Source organism: Elaeis guineensis, chromosome 12, assembly GCF_000442705.2.
Source record: "Elaeis guineensis isolate ETL-2024a chromosome 12, EG11, whole genome shotgun sequence".
In the NCBI taxonomy this organism is placed as follows: Eukaryota; Viridiplantae; Streptophyta; class Magnoliopsida; order Arecales; family Arecaceae; genus Elaeis; species Elaeis guineensis.
Genome location: NC_026004.2, coordinates 2,317,267 through 2,335,506, shown reverse-complemented (window position 1 = coordinate 2,335,506; position 18,240 = coordinate 2,317,267). Strand labels below are relative to the sequence as shown.

Sequence of the window (18,240 nt, the reverse complement as noted above, 5' to 3'; positions counted from 1 at the left end):
AATTTGTTTCCCAATATTACCCTTTTAACAATGAACGGCCAGGATTATCACTTGATTTCCATTTAAAACATTATAGAGAAACACCACTGCGAGACCTTCCTCCCCGACCGCTGCCTCTGTTCTTCGATTCCCTTTGGAAGCTTCCGCCTCTCCCTTCTCATCTCTAATCTCTCGCTCCTACCTATTTCATCAGATCCCTCCAAGAGCCTAATTAAGCTCCTGCCTCCCGGCCTTGTTCGAGGACCAGCAAGAAAGAAGAGGAGGACATCGAAAGCTTGCATCCTTTTGGGAAGGGAAGTTTCTCCGATCAATCCAAGAAGGTACGCTTGATCCAGAACACCTGATACTAGGGTTTCGAACTGCATATTGGAGAACCAATGTCGTGATCTTTTCTTTGGTACCAGGATCTGAGCATGGATTCGTTCGTTGATGTTCCTCTTCCCATGGATAAGCTTTCTTTGGGGGCTTTAGGTGAAGCCGGCGCCTCTGAAACCGGGAAAAGGTGCGCCCGAACAGATTGCTATTGCTTTGCGATAAAGAATGTCTTGATATTATTATTATTATTTGATACATAACGTCCTTGATATTATTTTTTTAAGCGCGTTAGAATTCAAGAAAAGGCATATCTAGGGTTATTATCTTTACTGTAATAACATGTACTCTTCTAAGCTACTCGTCTGTAACGTGTTGATGTCTTGAGTTCTGTCACTTGATTCTTTTTTTCCAAAAAAATGTAAGCCCTTATCATGAAATTATGTAAATTATATAAAAACGGATCCTCTTTTGCAGTTGAAGGTAGTTGATAATTTGTTTTGATTTAAGATCAAGGGACTTATTAGTCGCTATCTGATGTGCTGCTAATTCTAAGTGACCTACATAGGTGAGCTCCACTTTGAATATGGGTGCATGTTAGACTGTGCGATTACTCATTGCCATGTTGTCAATGTTGTTGGACATCCAGGACTGCATATGCTGGACTTGTTATAGTATTTTGCTACATATGTTATCAGCAAGAAAAAGGCTTTTTGGAGTTTTTTTTTTTTCAGGTTTATGTGTAATACCCATGATAAACTCAAATATAGTAGTGGAACTGCTTTATTTTGTATATGTGTAAGTGTTGTTCATGTTTTGGAGTTTGCCCTACTTGGTTCTTTTGTATTTTGACCTTGAGTATCTGATTGACTAACCTTTTGCACTGCACGTAGTTGTTATCTTGCATATCTCTTGAAAATGAATGATTATGGACTTCCCAGAAACTAAAAAACTTATGATTACTTTCTATGTCTTGTGCCTGCTACTTTCAGGAATCAGATTTTTGTTGTTCTGGTAGCAACAGGAAGCTTCAATCCTCCAACTTATATGCACTTACGCATGTTTGGTATGTTTCAGCACAATGTTATTGTATCCATTTCTATAGTTATTGAAACTCTATTTGATTGTGTTTGTGGCTTCTTATAATTTTACACAGAATTATCTTATTGGATCAAATGCACCTTGGACATTTAAACATCATTTACTATTATTAATAGTTATCAGAACATGAGGATGGTACTGAGCTATATTGTCATAACTTTAATTGACTAGTTGTATTAAATGAAAGTAGAGAAGCTTCACATCTGAATTGGAGGACATAACTGATTTTATTATTGTTTGTTTGTACTTGCGAGTTCCTCTGATACAAGATGTATGCTTTTGATGCTTTTCAAACAAGTGATGACCATTTTTGCTAGTAGGTCTCTCAAGTTAAAAGCTGAAGAAATATCTAGGTGTGCTAGCGAGTCTAATTTTTGTATGTGAATCAACATATTTGGGTATGCATGAGAAACAGTGGAGATCCTGATTAGGCACCTTCCTTTTGATTCTGGCCCAAGACTACCATTTTCCTTTATTTTTAAGGACATAGCAGGTGCTTCCTCTTGGTTTATCATGATAAGTAATACAAAAGTATATAAACATGATAAATAATGGGGATTATATGCTTTTTCTTGCAAAGTACATTCTTCAGTATTACTTTGCATGGTAAGTTCATTGGCATATCGTATGTGTTGTTAAAATTTGCAACTGCCATCTAACAAATAGTGAAATTTGATCATATATAAGAGCTAGCAAAAGATGCATTGAAGGCACAAGGCTGTTCTGTCATAGGAGGCTATATGTCACCTGCAAATGATGCATACAGGAAAAAGGTTTGTAGCTTTTTACAGTATCTCATGAGCATATATAGATGGTGAAAATAATTGATTGTTTGAATGCATAGCAACACAAATTTCATTATAAATCAAAAATAGTACCCAAGGCTTAATGAATTCTTCATGAGTTTACTTATATATATTTCTGGTAGGGTATTACAGGAAGTGGACATACTTTAAGGTGAACTAGAAATTGATTAGGGACATCTATTCCCTATGTACATGTGCAGGTATTTTCTATATGCTTAATGGCCAAGACTTGATTGGTCTGAGAATGACATGCTATTTTTGATAAAAAGTTAGAGATTGATAGCTCGTTATCACTAATGAGAGATTCTTCTTGAAAACACAAGCATTTTAAGTTTCAAAAATGTTGATTTAGCAGGATCCAAACTAATTACAGCTGCTGTGTAGAAATAATATGCTACCATATAATATAGAGAAAATCCTTTTAATCACTAGTCTTTACATATACAACTCTTTTGACAGCAGTTTAATGAATTGATTTGTGTTTGTTTGTCTTCTGAAGGTTTTTTGGCTTGTATGCTGCCACACAATTTGGTGATTCATCCTTTAAGACGTATATAATGTTCATGTAGACAACTCTTATTTTTAGGTTACATAAAAGGATTTTTTTTTTAATTAAATCTTAATATTGTTATACTTGTATCCTTTCCTCAAAAGCACATCATCTCCATATATTTATGCATAAACAAGCTTTCTTCTCTCGAAAAGAAATAGTTCTTTAATTCTTGTATTGTATTTAAGAGTAATAAAATAATGGCTACATATCAAATAGTTACTAATAGTTTAGTTGTTGTGGATGATTGTCGCATATGTCAGTGCTTTATATGATTTTGGCATCGTACAATAATCATAGCATGTTATCTTTTTCCTAGGACCTTTTGTCAGCCAACCATCGAATTCAGTTGTGTGAGCTAGCTTGCAAAAGCTCGTCCTTCGTGATGGTAGATCCATGGGAGGTAATTCAAATTGGAATATAGACTCCACATTTTGTTTATTTTATCTGTTGTCTTCTTTTTTCTTTTTTATTTGCCACACTTGGTTGAGTGATTGTTTTCAACATTTTCCATATTTTATTTTCTGTTAGTAAATAACATTCATAGCAGTAGAAAACTTGTGTATTGCATAAACCATACATTTCAAGCTTTCCCTATACTAGTAGCGCAACAATGAACTAATAAACAAAGACTTATAAGTGAAGCTGTAACAACTCAATATGGAGCATTCTTCAAAGATATTCTTCTTGACTAGTATGCAGGTTTATACCTACAGCCAAATTCTAGTTGCCTTCAGTTGTAATGTTCTTTTAATACAATTAGTACTCCCTTCATGTATGCTTGCTCTTGCCAAATTACTGTGAGAAATTTATTTTGATTGTTTGGAATTTCTATTTGTTGGACTTGAGGCTACTTAGCTCTTCAGGATTCATTTGTATGCAGTCATGTTTTTGTATTATCCACATCATTGTGGGGGAAGTCTGCATTTCGACTTCTGGTATCTTTGCACTGCTGGCTAGAATGTAACCAGAGATCATATGGAACCCTGTTTCACTCAATTTCAGAAGCATTCTCTCATGATCATAAGAGATGATTAATACCCCCATATAAGGGAAAACAAAATTCTTTCCCAAATGCCAAAAGTTGACTTTTTAATAATATCTTTGCTGTAAATAGACCTATAGTTAGTGTCTTACACCTTGCTTTGATGGATCAACATAATCTCCATACAATGGTAAAAGTTATTGTTGACTAATGATTATAAACTTCATTCACCTTTTTATGCTTGGCCTTGTGCATCATGTACATGATATGAAGCTCTGTTATATGCTTTCTTGGTATTAGTAGTTACCAAGTAGTGTCTGTAGATGTTCTTGTTAAGAATGCACTATAATATTCTATGAGATGGAAGGCACAAACCACATTGAATCATGAGATAGTACCCAATCATATGAACTGGCTTTTGATATGAAGATGATAGGTGGTATATATTCATGCGGGCAATGTCAATAGACAACATACGTGCTGCATTAGGTATTTGATGGTTGAAAAGGTGTACCTTTTTCTTTAAAAATTCCAACAACCAGTTGAATCCAGATCCTAGGGCATAGAAGCTCCAATAGTTTTGAGAGTCAGAGTGCACATTATAGTGGTTCGCCGAATCGGACAATTTGGGCATGCCAAACCATATCGGCGGCTAATTGATGATGTTCGGGCATCCGATTTGGAATGTCGGCGAAAACGGAGCAAGAAAAAAGGAAAAAGATGAAGAGAGAGAGGGGAGGGAAGGAGAAGGGAAGGCCGACGGTGGCCCGTCAAGGCTGTCGGAGCACCGTTAAGCCTTCAGATCTCTATAGTCTTTCACAAGATGCGAGAAGAGAGAGAGATACAGAGGGAGAGGGGAAGGAAGGGGAGAGGAGGGAGGGGAAGATGGTGAGGAGGCCGCTGGAGGGCTATAGGGTGGCTGCCGAGCGGCCCAAAATATCCCCATGGCCGTCGCTGTTCGAAACAAGGGCTTCATCCCTATTTTGTCGGATTTTTTAAAAAAATTCGATATACAGGGAAGCCGGCAATGGGTCTACGTATCGGAATTTTTAAAAAATCCACAGTCATGGGGGTGTTTTGAGCTCTCCAGCAGTCTTTCGGCGGCCTTCCCGCTGCCTCCCCCTCCCTTTCCCTCTCTCTTTTCTCGTTTCTCTCGCGGAGGACCACGGAGTCCGGGAGGCCTCGGCGGCCTTCGTAGCTCTCCAGTGGCCTCCATCGGCCTCTCTTTCTTTCCCTCCCCCCTCTCTCTTTCTCTCTTTTTCTTTCCGATTCGCCTCTTTTTTCCGTGTCGGTCGGGCTTGGTATGGGGGTGTACCACTGGCCAACACGGTGTCTGCTTTCGAGTCGGCGATCCTCGCATTATACTTTCAGTCATCCCTCATTTTGGATGATTAGTTGAAAATTATTGAAGAGCATTTTTCATGTTGCTTTCTTCAGCTATGGAGCAAACTATTTCAAAAATTTTGTTGTTGTTTGCTCATCCTTGGCAAGCTACATTGGTATGTCACAATTCTACAATACATGCTCATTTACAACAGTGTTTTGGAAAGCCTTTATAGAACGTGTGACTCAAATTCCTCCTTTGTATCAATTACATCTTGGAAAGAACATAAACTTTGAGTATTGAAAAAAGAAATATACACACACATACACATACATATATATGACAATATCTAGTGCTGCTCCTTGTTGCTAAAGTTCTTTCCGTCTCTTCACCTGTCTGTTGGGAATCAATTCAAATCTTCACTCTGCAGTGATTTCCTAAGATTTTGTTTTTGTCCATGTGGTGCATCTTAGACAATCTTTATTCACTTGTATATGCTTATCTTTATCTCTTTAAACCATTCGATGATCAATTAATTTTTGTTGAGCTCTTACTATAGGCAAAGCAAAACAGCTACCAGCGTACACTAACTGTTTTGTCTAGAATTAAGAGCTCCTTGTGCAAGACTGGATTGGTCAGTGAAGGTAAATAATGGAAAGTTTTTCCTTGCGCAGTTAGTTCCATATTTATAGCAATTTTTGATTCTTTAGACCATCCATCTGGACATCTACAGCTTCTTCAGGTTTTTGTAGTTTAGGATGTCTTTTGAATTTCATGTTCAAATTTGTGTTTTCAAATGAACTGTAGTGCTGTACTTTCTTGGTGGTAAGTTAATCAAAGTGTTTGTCTTTTTCAATGCTGTACAACTTTTTAGTCTTCTATTTATCATCTGCAATTTCCGATTTGTAATATCATGCTAGTAAGTCCAACTTAAAAATGCAAAATCATATCTTATATGCATGTTTACTGTTGTCATCATACATTCATATAGGTTAATGGATATTTATGTTGAGACCATTTTTTCTGTACATGAATTGTGTTATTATTTTTCACCATTTTTTTCTTTTTGAGGAGATTTTTATTCTTTTTTTTTTTTTATGTAGAATCACTCAAAATAATGCTTTTATGCGGTTCTGATCTGCTTGAATCTTTCAGCATTCCTGGATTCTGGAAACTTGATCAGGTATATTTCCTGCATCAGCTTTGTGATTTAATTTTCTTGGAAGAAACAAAAGGAAATTACAGCAGATTAGCTTCATGATTGTTCAATTGGGCTTATTCATGATGTGCTTAACCATGATTACAACATGAGAATGTTTGACTTCTATAAAGGATGTGATTATGAAATAGAAATGCTGGTTATGATGTAGAGGAAGAACGGACAACAACTGGACTGACTTAAAAGATGATATAAAAAGTTATGGCCACAAGGATGGTGTAACCATCATGGCTGGCAGTTCTAAGAATGGAATTCCAGAGTTATTAGGTGTCATCACTAATGACTAGTGTGCATGGGTGTTGAATAGCCCGATATTCCAGCATCTGACAGGGAAACCTTACAGTTGGACATTTCCACATGGTACAACTTCATAAAAATCTAACACACTAATTTGTCAAAATGCATGGTTTTTTAGAATGAGTTGACTTTTCAATAACACTTCTTATCTAAAATTGCCTGCCATGTCATATAACACTAGAAAGATGAAGAAAAATAGGTGGGTACTTCATTAGAAATATCTTGATACTCTTAGCCATTTGTGTTTAGCACTTAAAACAGCTGAGATAGAGGTGTTGTTACTTGCTTAACATGGACTCTTCCCAAGTAAACAACATTCAATAGATAAATAAGTTTCAGTTCTACTTTTAAACTGGAAATGAAAAAATGAAGCTGGCTCTTGTGGTACCATGCTATCCATGCAGAGAATTACCCTTGAGACACATCATGGAAGTATGATCCTTGTTCTTCATTTCTTTAGCATAAAACATAATGTACTTAGGGGTGTCGATAAAGTTGAGGTTACAGACGTCCTGCATATAGAATAATTTAGCTTTACTCTTGATAAACATGAAGAGGAGAGAGTAGCATGCACTTAGACTATGAAGTGTTGTTATGTAAGGAATATTTGCAGCAGACTGAAATGTCAAATTTTGGCCGTATCTGCTCTCTTTGATAGACAACGACTGAGCAATTAAAAGGTTGGCTTCAAATATTCAGGAACAAAATTTTATCTCTTTAGTTGTTCTGTGTTGAAGTTGGAAAGCTTATTGAAGCACAGAAAGCAAGAGAAATTAATTTTTCCTACCAAAATGTAAACTTGATTGCACGCTTTTTTTTTCAGTTTTTGAAAGGAAACACCATGTACTGATGTTCTTGCTAATGTTCGTTTGATCACAGTTTGCAAAAAGAGAAAAATGCTAATGATACTTAACATTACTTTCCAGGTCAGGACAATATGTAGAGACTTTGGTGTCGTCTGCGTACGCAGAGAAGGGAAGGACATTGAGAAAATAATATCCAGTAATGAAATATTAAATGAAAATATGGTATATAGCGATTCAAAATTTTCACTCTGATTGTGCTTATTATTTTACTTGGTTTATCAGTTCTTATAAACATTTGAAACATAATATATATATATATATATATATATATATAGAGAGAGAGAGAGAGAGAGAGACTTGGGTAAGATCGACTGGATCTAGGTTTGGATCTAGTCAGGTAAAAACTGGACAATGGAGGTCCTATATTGATGATTCAAGCCGTTGGATGTGACTTACTACTTCAAAACTGCTTACACACAAAAAATCATATGATTTGAAGATCCCTAGGCTGTGCATCAAGTGATTAAAAAATATATTTAATTCAATTTTATTTAGACTGTCCAATTTTTGACTACTTGATGAATAGACTAGGGGTTTCCAAATCATATAATTTTTTGTGTGCAAGCAGATTTGAGGTAATAGATCATATTCAACGGCTTGGATCATTGATATAGGATCCCTATTATAGAGTTTTGATCTGATCGAATTTGAGTCCAAATTCGATCGATCTGATTCTAGCCTGGCGCTCTCTCTCTATATATATATATATGTATATATATATATATATATATATATATATACAAAATTTTCACTCTGGCTGTGCTTATTATTTTACTTGGTTTATCAATTCTTGTAAACATTTGAAACATAATACACACACACACACACACATATATACACATATATATATACACACACATATATATAGACACACACACACACACACACACACATATATATTCTTAATACTGTCCCTTTAATATTTGCAGAGTAATATCATCTCATACTGTCCCTTTAATATTTGCAGAGTAATATCATCTCAGTGGATGAGATAGTACCAAACCAGATCAGCGCAACAAGAGTGAGGTAATGATTTTGGTGTATTCCCTCCCAAGTGGCATGGCCCTTTGGAATTGAGGGGTCAATATGTTAATTCCATTTGGCCCCTAGCGTACAGTTCATGTGACCTGACGACCCAACCTAGTCTCTTTAATGCTTGAGCCCATACGTAAGAGCTCATATGAGATTCAGTTGTTTGTAGTCTTTGCCTATGTTGTCTTGATCCCCAGTTAACCACCAGAATACCAAAACACTGCAGGTTTTTATTAGCAAATGTTCTTGAAGATTTCATAAATCTTTGCTTTTCAACTCTTTTACTTGCAAATAAAAGAGAAATAAAGGATTGTTAAATAAAGGTATAGGGGGAATGTGAAAAGCATTGGTGAGTTATCCAAAAAATTTCAAATAATCAAGCATCACCATGATATCATTGTAATATGGTAAACAAATCCTTTTCATTCCATTACTGTGACAAGATATCATGGTGATAATGCGGTAGCATTCACAACAAATATGATGCAAATTTTTTTCAGAAATCCTTTTCCATGAAACCCCAGAAGATGTCAAATGAACTTGAGATGAGCAAAGAAATCTCTGATGATGATAATCACATGCTTATGTAAGCTCAACCAAACAGAACCTACTGTTGGCCTGATGATCATCTTGAACACAAGAGAGCACGAAAACGAGCAACTTTTGTCCATAGTCTTGAGCTTTACCTGACCCATTCACAGGTGGGTGTGGAGTGGTTGCAAGCTTTAAGTTCCTGGCTACTTGACAGCCTTGTTTTATCCTGTTTTCTCTAATTATAACTTCAGACTTAGCCTTTTATTTTGCTTTATATTTCAGGGAATGCATAAGGAGGGGGTTGTCAATTAAATATCTGACGCCCGACGAAGTCATTGAGTACATCGAGGATCAAAAACTCTACCTGAAGTCAAATGATGATTGATGCTGTTAGATCGACGTGATTCAAATGTTAGGTGGGGTTTATCCCCTTCCTTTCAGTCAAAAAAAAAAAAAAGAGTTAAATTTTATTAAAAGACAAACTGTGAAAAATATTTATGTTTCCAGCGCCTGGATGCATTCTATTCTCTCTTTTTCTGTATCATATCGTTCTACCAGTGGCATAGACTTTAATAAGTTAATTTTCGTTTATGAGCGTAGATATGAGCTTTGTGTTGCCATGAATGGGTGACGGGGGTAGACACTGATAATTGGAGCCGTTGGTCATCAACTATTTTTGAACTGCTTGTTATTAAAAGAATTATGTAATTTGGAAGTTCAAAAAAAAAAAAAAAAGCCTATTAAAAGGACAACATGAGAAAAGAAAAATATCAATATTTTGGCATGTGGCCCTTCAATTCTTAGCACAGTGCTCTAACCAAGTGAACTAATTGGTCATTTTATATATTTATGAAAGTTATCAAATTCTATTGTTAGTTTATGTGGTTCAGCTGTTTTATGTTAAAACTCAATGTCCGGCCTATAGAAAAAGAAACGAAACAAAGTAAAAGAAGTATTAAATTCCTTGGTTAGCTTTGTTACGGACGGCTAGTTAGATCCAGCCGTACGATAACATTGAACTATATGCTGATGTTGGATCATGTTAAAGCTCCTTTTATAACCCATTATTATTGAAAGTTTCATCTGGATAAAGCTTTGTTAGACGATTTGTGCATGCCAGACCATTGGACAGGGCAATGTTTTGAGTGGTATTTGGTCATTCGCGTTGCTTGTGCATCAAGCTCAGATTTCTTGAATGGGAAAGGGTGAATCAGCAGTTGGTATTGAAACTTATCTTTAGTGCATGTCGGCTTGTGGAATCTCTGTTGTATTTGAGTTGCTTGTGCACGCGAATCTTTTCAAAGGATGCCAAAAAGAAAGTGTTCCTGGTTTACCAAAACACATAATTGATTTGCATTTGATCACTGCCCACTTGAAACTCTGACGGGCACCTACGTACACCAACAGTCCTGCAATTGTCCTTCGTTGATCTCAATTTGGCATCGATGCCATCATGTGAAAGTATGTCTTAATTGCACGCAAGAGGCCAAGAAAAATTTTGCCCTGATCTCAGATCACGTCATCCTGATCGAATATGTCCCCAGCCAAGAACATATCCAAAGTTCAAAGGGGAAGGATTTTGTGTCTCTGATCGATCAACTCCCTATGATGGCTCCTGTGGTTAACCATAAGAGAAAGGTAGCGGCTTACTGAAGAATGGGAATTTGTGACAGTTTTAGGCACTCCAACACACACAGATTTGGACCATGCAAGGAGCGGGAAAGGCCTAAACTTTGCAAGATCTTGAAACTTAAAGATGATGTTCTTGTAAGCAGAGAGGGCATCTGGGTTATCGCTGGGGCAAGACAAGACGGAGAAGATTTTTGTCGCGTTCGGCTTTTGACTTTTTCGGTATTTGGGGGTCACATGTATTAGATCGCAAAGAAATAGCAGTGATATGGTCAGATTCTAATCATCGACTGTTGATGGTCAAGTTGTGCAAACAAAGGCCAGGGTTTAAGATCCTTTCGAGGGATTGACGGGCATTGGTTCCTCATGTGGGAGCTGCATTGGCTTGCGTTTGGGCTCCTGGACCTGGAGTTCGGTGCAAGAGCTTTCGAAAAGCATGAAAAGATCAGCTTTGGCCTTAGATAAGAATAAGGGCATTCTTGGTAAGTTCTGCCGCGGTCTAGCCTTGGAAACTTTCACCTTGGTGCATAAGGTTTTATGCATTACAAGCTTGATAGATTTTCTTGTCTCAAAAAGGATTTAGCAGGACCGTGCTGCTATGCTCTATGCTGTCGCAAGATTCGTCCAATGAGAATCTTCTCGCATTCAAGAGAGAGGAGGGGAAAAAAGAAAAACCAAGAGAGAGGAGTGAAAAAAAAAAAATTAAAAAAAAAAAAAAAGACCTTCCATGCATGGTCGGAAACGTTGGAGGAATAATTAAGGCTTGATTAGTCCGTGAAAGGTTGTTTCGGATTCTTCTTGACTAGAAACATGCGGTCGTGCTCATCATATATATATATTTTTAATACGTAATATTGAATGAAAAATACTTTATGTTGGCAAATCAGCGTCGGATACGTGGATACTTGACAGAAACGGTGGTCAAGCCAAGCCAAGGACCAATGGTACAACGGTCGCTCCAACGCTGGGCCGGCGCGGCGCGGCGCTGCCGTTGGAAACCAACTGCGGTCCGAAAAAGGAAATGCATTTAGGACGCGAAACGGAACGAGAAACGTTCCCATGAGTATTTCTAGCATTGGGAAACGTAGTTCCAGAAAGATCGTCGCTGCCACGTCGGATATATGACGCGCGGCAAACGGCCGTGGGAACCCTCACGCCGAGCTGGACGAGGATTGAGCGGTTCCCCTTCAACCGCGGGGCTTAACGGCTGACGGCGAGGCCCCGTTTGTTGGACAGACGACTGTTTACTGTCTTCCTTCCCCGAACCTGAGGGGTTATATATAGGGGTCCAACACTCGACAGCTTTCTCCACGAGGCTTTTAAGCGTTTTTTTTTTTTTTTTTTTCTAATTTCTCTGTCTTTGGCTTGGATTAGTGAATTTAGAGAGTGGTATTTAGAGAATTAGGTTTGTCTTCTTTCCCATCTGAATTTCGATTTGTCAGAGCTCGAAGAAAGAGATGCTGCAGGCCATGTTCCAACCGCAGGAAGAGCTTGCAATGGTAATCCTCTGAATCTCTTTTCTCTAATCTTGCTTTTATGTCTTTAATTCTTCATCATCATGGATTTAGAACTTACTTCGTTCTGCAATGTGAGGGAAGGCTTCTCTCAAAATATTTCATAAAGTTAATTCTCAGAAGTTTGTTCTTTTATGAGCTTCCATAAAACAGCATTTGGATCATATTGTCCTTTAGAATTGTCTTAATTTAAAAGCTTGCATAAGCCGCATTCTTTGATAGTATTAATCAAAAGGTCTCTGCTTTGGATTAGTTCTATGAAGCATGAGCTACTACTCCCTGGAAGCTCGTTCAAAGTTATTGAGGAAAATGCAAGGTTTTATTAGGATGCACTGGCTTTTTATTAAAAAAATGATCCGTGCTTCAAGTTCACCAAGTACCTGCATTTTTAACATTATATATTCATATATTTTTCTTTAGCAGACCACAGCATTCATCAGAATCCATTAAATTTCAGTATGAGAAACATATTTTTCTTCTTTTGATCAATTCAACGATTATGATTTTAGAAATTTACTAATCCCAGAATGTCATCATTTATTTCTGAACATCTTTCTCGGGCATTATAACCATCTAATTTGTTACTCAGGACGTTCTCAGTAGTAAATAACTGCTTGGACCATTAACCATTTTGATGTGTTTGCTAGAAAATTAATTCCAAGATGTCCAGCTTTTCAATACTACTTTTTTGAGTTTTTTTTTTTTTTCTTATTTGAGGTAAAGTTCTTGCCACTCAAAATCCTTCTCGAAGAGATTTCTTCCACCAGCATCATGTGCATTTGGTAGATTTTTTTTTTTTCCTTTTCAAATTACTGTCGTTCTCCACTAGTGGATATGAGATATAAAAAAAGTACTTCATAAAAACAATTTTTTTCCACATGAGACTAAGACTTCTATTTTAATGTTTTCTCAGTTGTTTCTCAACAGCTAAACATGATGCACCATGTGAGAATTTGAACGATCTCAAATACCGATTAACATACAAAGCATGTCTACATCCGCTCTGTAAACTTAAACATGCATGCTGATGGTAGCCAAATGAATCCTCCTAGAATCAGACAAGATTTTGTTTGTTTGTTTTTCTTTTTTTTTTTTTTTTTTTTTTTTGAGAAAAGAAATGATACACCACATTCCATCATGCTTCCCTTTCAAGCATTGGACTTCTCCCATGCTCATCATTTCTGAGTTGATTCATAGAAATACCAACTTCTTTCATTTTCTATTATTAAAAAAATAAGTTCTACCGCATGTGAAGTTTCTCCTGCTATCACTTTAGTGTCAGACATTAACCTTATGTTTGCTATAAATCTACCCTAAATTTTTTGTAGAAGAAAAGATTTTTATGATATTAACTTTATTTTACAGGAAATTTGTTTTATCTAAGAAATAAGTATCTTTACTCAAATTTGAACAATTAGCAACCATATTGTAGACAGAGCATGGTAGGTTTTACTGGATCCCACTTCGGCTGTCCCAGGCCCACCCAGCCAAATCCCACAATCTCAACCCCACCGACCACCGCCCTCAGAAAGAAGAAGATAACGTCAATCCTGTGGTTGACTTTTTAAAATCACAAGTCAACGCGCCCAAACAGTGAGGCCCTTCCAACCCTTCATGCATCCACCTCATCATACTCAAACTAGCCTTCAAATTTCTTTTGTTTTTTATATAAAATAAGCTTGTTCTGTCCTACTTATAAATCTATACAGCTGCGCCCTTAAAAATACTCATTCCAAATTAATGTTTCGTCTCCAAACCTACAGGAGGGCCTCTGCTGCTCCATTGCCTTCCAAATCCTTGACTTCGACGACGATGTCACCAAGCTGTTTCCTGACACCCTGAGGACCTCTGAAGTTTCTTCCGGCTCTGCCGCTGGCGGTGGCAGCTGCATCGACCCCTCCCCCTGCTACGACGACGACAACTCGTTCGTTGCCCCCGCTGCCTTCTCCCCCCTACCTTCCATGGACCCTTCCACCTTCTCTGCCCTTCTCGACTCTTCCCAACCACCACCTGACGATATTGCCGCCGTCATCTCCAGCTACGCGCCCCCTCCGCCGTTCCCTGTGCCGCCGACAAAGCTCGCAGACCAGCCCGACCAATGCGACATGTCAGTGACATCGCAGAACTCCGCTTTCCAGCTTCTGGAAGGGCCGCTGCTACAGCCGCCACCGCCATTGGTGTACGAGGAGGAGTGCTTGCCATCAGCCATGTCAACGGCGTCGGCCTATGTGGGGTGGAACCCGTCACCGTTTATGGATGCCGGCGTCATAGAGGGTGGCGGCGGGCTTTACTCGGGAGGAGGTATGAGGCTTTGGGAGGGTCAGCAAAGCTTGTATCAAGGAGGGATGAATCTGGGCCCGGAGGAGACAGGGATGGCTCCAATGGAAATGGTCGCGGGAAGGGGAGGCATAGGGTTCTACGGACAGTGCCACCGCTCTACCGATCTCCAGGTATCTTGGAATTTACTGGCACCAGTGAATTTATTAAATTAAAAGAAGCTCACGCGGAGGCTGGCTTGTCGAGAAAATAAAATAAGGTTTTTGCTGTCGCAATTAGGACAGATTTTATGCAATCACATTAATAAATAAAAAAGAAACCACACCATATTATGTATCCGTCTCCCGGTGATGGAACATGGGCTACTACCGACTGGAATGTTCCAGAGATCTTTGGCCAAATACTGGCTCGGAATTTATTGCCTCCCGTTCGACAACATGATAAATCCTAGTTTGATGAATCTCTACAGACTACCACCAACTTCCTCTGAAAGTACCGATTTCTTGATACTGTCATTCGACATCATACGCTCAAAATAACAGTTAAAGATTTATTGCTCAATGTGAAAGCAAGCTATATAGGTTTTTATGAGAAATTTGATTGCGGAGGCTCTTTAATTTGATTATTTGTGTCTTGTTCTCTCTCAAGGTGCTCGGAGATAGCCACCAACATCTGGTGGGCAGTTGTAGCAGCACCAAGCCACTGGTAGTGTCTGACGTATCTGCTGCATTGGACGAGTCCTGCTACAGAGTAGGCCGCCTCTCTGTTGAGGAAAGGAAGGAAAAGATCCACAGATACATGAAGAAAAGGAACGAGAGAAACTTCCATAAGAAGATCAAGGTAAGAAAGACCTGATGGTCCCTTCTCTGTTAACCGCCTCTCTCTCATGGAAGGGGGAAGATTGGGGAGGGGGCAGGGGGAGGTCTGATTTTTATGTAACCTTGTTGCAAAAGTATCCGTTCGATTTCTCTCTATCTCCCCGCGAAGCAAAAAGAAGTAATCCATTTGATAAATCATCTTTGATGCGTTTATTAGAGTTTTTCAAATTGTTTATGCTAATGGTAATATATTGACGAACAAATAATGCAGTATGCATGCCGGAAGACATTGGCGGACAACCGACCTCGGGTCCGAGGAAGATTTGCAAAGAATGATGAGTTTGGAGAGGCAGCAAGACCAAGTAGCTCCACCAATCATGAATATGATGACCATGAAGAAGTGAGTTCCTTGATCTTGCTCTTTCCTTGTCCCTTAGTTTAATATGCTTGCACTCCAAATTCAGCGTTGCTTTACCGCATAAAATGCAAAGACATTTGAGAGATGGAGACAAGATAAGCAACCAGAACTAACATAAGAGACAGATAATGATCTTTCGGATGAGGGCAAATAAAACTTAGAATCAACAAAGAATAAGGTTGCTAAATTTAATCAATATTCACACATTTCACACATTTGAGACATCCTGAGATTTGAGTGTACAGAGAATTAACAAAACTCATAATAACCGAGTTCAGAAAATTATATCAGGTTGGCAAGCCCAAAATGAATCATGCATATATAAATCTAGGGGGTGTTTGATCCGTAACCGAAATCGAAATAGGAATGGAAATTGGAATGGTTTGGAATTAAAATCGGAATAGCTAAATTCTTTGAAGCATTTGGTTCGTGATCGAAATCGAAATCGGAATAAAAATTTGAATCCATAGAGAAGAGTAGGGATTGAGTACTATATAAATTGAGCCATTTCTATTTCATTTTGGAATCGAAATCGGAATGGGACTCCTTCCAATCAAATGGTTGGAATGGGAGCCATCTATTCTGATTTTGATTTCAGACCTCCACTCTCTCCAATTAAGCATCTTTTTACTTCTTTGACGTATTCTGCACTTGAATAGTTGCGATTGCTGTAATTTATCGTGATCAATCAAAAATTATAAAAAAATCACCGGGCATATACCCAAAATTTTAAAGTAGCTGCCTAGGTTAGATGGGTACTAATAACAATGTTCCCATCAACCGTTCCTCATTTAATTTTCATAATCATTAAAAAAACAAAAAGAAAAAAGAATTGTCTTATGGCTAGTCATTCACCATTTCCCTCTTTTAATTTTTGCTTTCTCCATGATCGGTGCATACACTGGCATTGATACCTTTATCCAGTCAGGGACAGGTTTGACCCTGATGAGGTTTGACTTGTACCACACAATGTGAGATTAAGCCACGATAGCAAGCAGACAAACAAATCGCAATTTCCTCTCAGCATTCAAAACCATCCACTTTCAGCCGGGATCATCACTAGTGTCACTTGTTTGCTGCTTTCTTCTGGCCCATATGGTTCTCGCCAACAGAGTATAACTTGCTGCATTCAAGAGAAAGGAGAGATGGTACTAGAATATGAAAATGGTTCACCAGTTTAAGAACAAAATTAATTAATAAAACCTACAGTGATAAAGATGCATTGTTTTGAGTACATTTACAGTATATGAATATGCTATGCCGACATGTACCAAATATATCATACCATTTTATATTATCTGGCTACTCTTTTTTGCAGGAAATGGTGAAGGACAATGTCACATTTGACCCCTCGGATATTATCGCAAATATCAGTGATGTTAATTCCTTTCAATATAACTACACAATAGGGTCATGGAAATGACCATCTTCGTGATAATTTAAAGTCAGTGTAATAATTTTTTTGCAAGGTCATTTGCTAACATATGGGACCAATGGCATGTCTGACAAGTTGAATGGCATCATAATTTATTTTCGATGTAGTGCCTATTATATATTTTGGAACTAATAATTTAGTTGTTTTTTTTACTTCTCTTTTTCTTCATATTTGAACCAAGTCCCTCCAGCTGATTTAGACATCTTATTGAGCAATGTAAAACTGTAGGTGGGATTATACTAAGAATGATGGCAAGGTTAAGAACATTAAACAAATATAACCAGCAAACAAGCCGTGTACTTTTCAATTTTATCCAATGCACGTTTATTTTAATTTGCATATAATTTCATCAAACATTTGATGCTTTGGGAAGTTATCAAATGCAACTGGACTTCTCCAAAGAATGGTATGGAATTTACGTACAATTTTATCAAACACTTGATGTTTTTGGAACGTATCAAATTCAACTGGGCTTCTCAAAAGAATGGTGAGTGTGGAGGCCGTTGTGAGATGGGATGGTACAGAGAAAACTATACAATCCAATGAAGTACATGGATATATAAGTATCCAATATTTTTTTGACAGACAAATTCATACTTATATATAAGCTTATCATGAGTTGAACATAACAGTTCGCTCAAGCAGCTGCCAATTTTATCGAACACGTGATGTTTTCGGAACGCATCAAATGCAAGTGGGCTTCTCAAAAAAATGATGGAGAAAGTTTCGTGCACCGCATACTCCATCCGTAACGATTGGCTCATGCATGAAACCGAAAGAAAATTTTTTTTTTTCATATACTGTATCTTGACCAAAGTGTGAGTCAATCACTGTGGATGTAGGCGTATCATGAGTTCAACATAGCAGTTCTCTCAAGCAGCTGCGAAATCCAAAGCCCAAGGTGAACATTTGATACGGAAGAGCGGGAAATATGTTGATGATGCCAAAGATCTTGTACTTTTCTAGTGCAAAGGTTCATCGTCTGACTAAGTTTTAACTAATTTAATCAAACAGAAATTAACTCAAATATAGCTAAGCAATGTAAAGGATACCGAAAAATTTAAAGGGAAAAGTCTACATATCTTTTCCATCAAAAACTAGAGATACCAGACCAATATTCTAT

The 18,240-nt window shown here is 37.8% G+C and overlaps 2 protein-coding genes across 7 annotated transcripts; both read left to right on the top strand.

Moving 5' to 3' along the window:
• Window positions 1-31: 31 nt before the first annotated feature.
• On the top strand, window positions 32-9,625 carry LOC105055765 (nicotinamide/nicotinic acid mononucleotide adenylyltransferase). 6 transcript variants are annotated; one of them, XM_073246709.1, is made up of 11 exons: window positions 49-320; window positions 405-502; window positions 1,305-1,378; window positions 2,101-2,186; window positions 3,089-3,172; window positions 5,638-5,722; window positions 6,182-6,261; window positions 7,521-7,622; window positions 8,428-8,486; window positions 9,097-9,193; window positions 9,309-9,625. In XM_073246709.1, exons 2-11 carry the CDS (start codon window positions 414-416, stop codon window positions 9,336-9,338), a joined length of 786 nt encoding a protein of 261 aa, XP_073102810.1. In that variant the 5' UTR covers window positions 49-320; window positions 405-413; the 3' UTR covers window positions 9,339-9,625. The 6 variants fall into 6 exon arrangements, 5 of the variants coding, with proteins under 5 accessions (XP_073102811.1, XP_073102809.1, XP_010936040.1 ...); XR_833754.4 differs by having other exon boundaries at window positions 56-320; window positions 8,993-9,193; XM_073246708.1 differs by having other exon boundaries at window positions 42-320; window positions 9,097-9,625.
• Window positions 9,626-12,002: 2,377 nt separating this feature from the next.
• LOC105055764 (uncharacterized) lies at window positions 12,003-17,232 on the top strand. Its single transcript, XM_010937735.4, has 5 exons — window positions 12,003-12,154; window positions 13,933-14,619; window positions 15,095-15,286; window positions 15,536-15,664; window positions 17,001-17,232. The coding sequence occupies exons 1-5, from the start codon at window positions 12,113-12,115 to the stop codon at window positions 17,103-17,105; spliced, it is 1,155 nt and encodes a 384-aa protein (XP_010936037.2). The 5' UTR covers window positions 12,003-12,112; the 3' UTR covers window positions 17,106-17,232.
• Window positions 17,233-18,240: the final 1,008 nt, after the last annotated feature.

Excerpts from the sequence above, each read along its gene's own strand:
- LOC105055765 (XM_073246708.1), top strand. The coding sequence starts at position 414 with ATGGATTCGTTCGTTGATGTTCCTCTTCCCATGGATAAGCTTTCTTTG. Across the intron at positions 503-1,304 it reads GCCTCTGAAACCGGGAAAAG|GAATCAGATTTTTGTTGTTC; the intron begins GTGCGCCCGAAC and ends TGCTACTTTCAG. Across the intron at positions 6,262-7,520 it reads GATTCTGGAAACTTGATCAG|GTCAGGACAATATGTAGAGA; the intron begins GTATATTTCCTG and ends ATTACTTTCCAG.
- LOC105055764 (XM_010937735.4), top strand. The coding sequence starts at position 12,113 with ATGCTGCAGGCCATGTTCCAACCGCAGGAAGAGCTTGCAATG. Across the intron at positions 12,155-13,932 it reads CGCAGGAAGAGCTTGCAATG|GAGGGCCTCTGCTGCTCCAT; the intron begins GTAATCCTCTGA and ends CCAAACCTACAG. Across the intron at positions 15,665-17,000 it reads AATATGATGACCATGAAGAA|GAAATGGTGAAGGACAATGT; the intron begins GTGAGTTCCTTG and ends TCTTTTTTGCAG.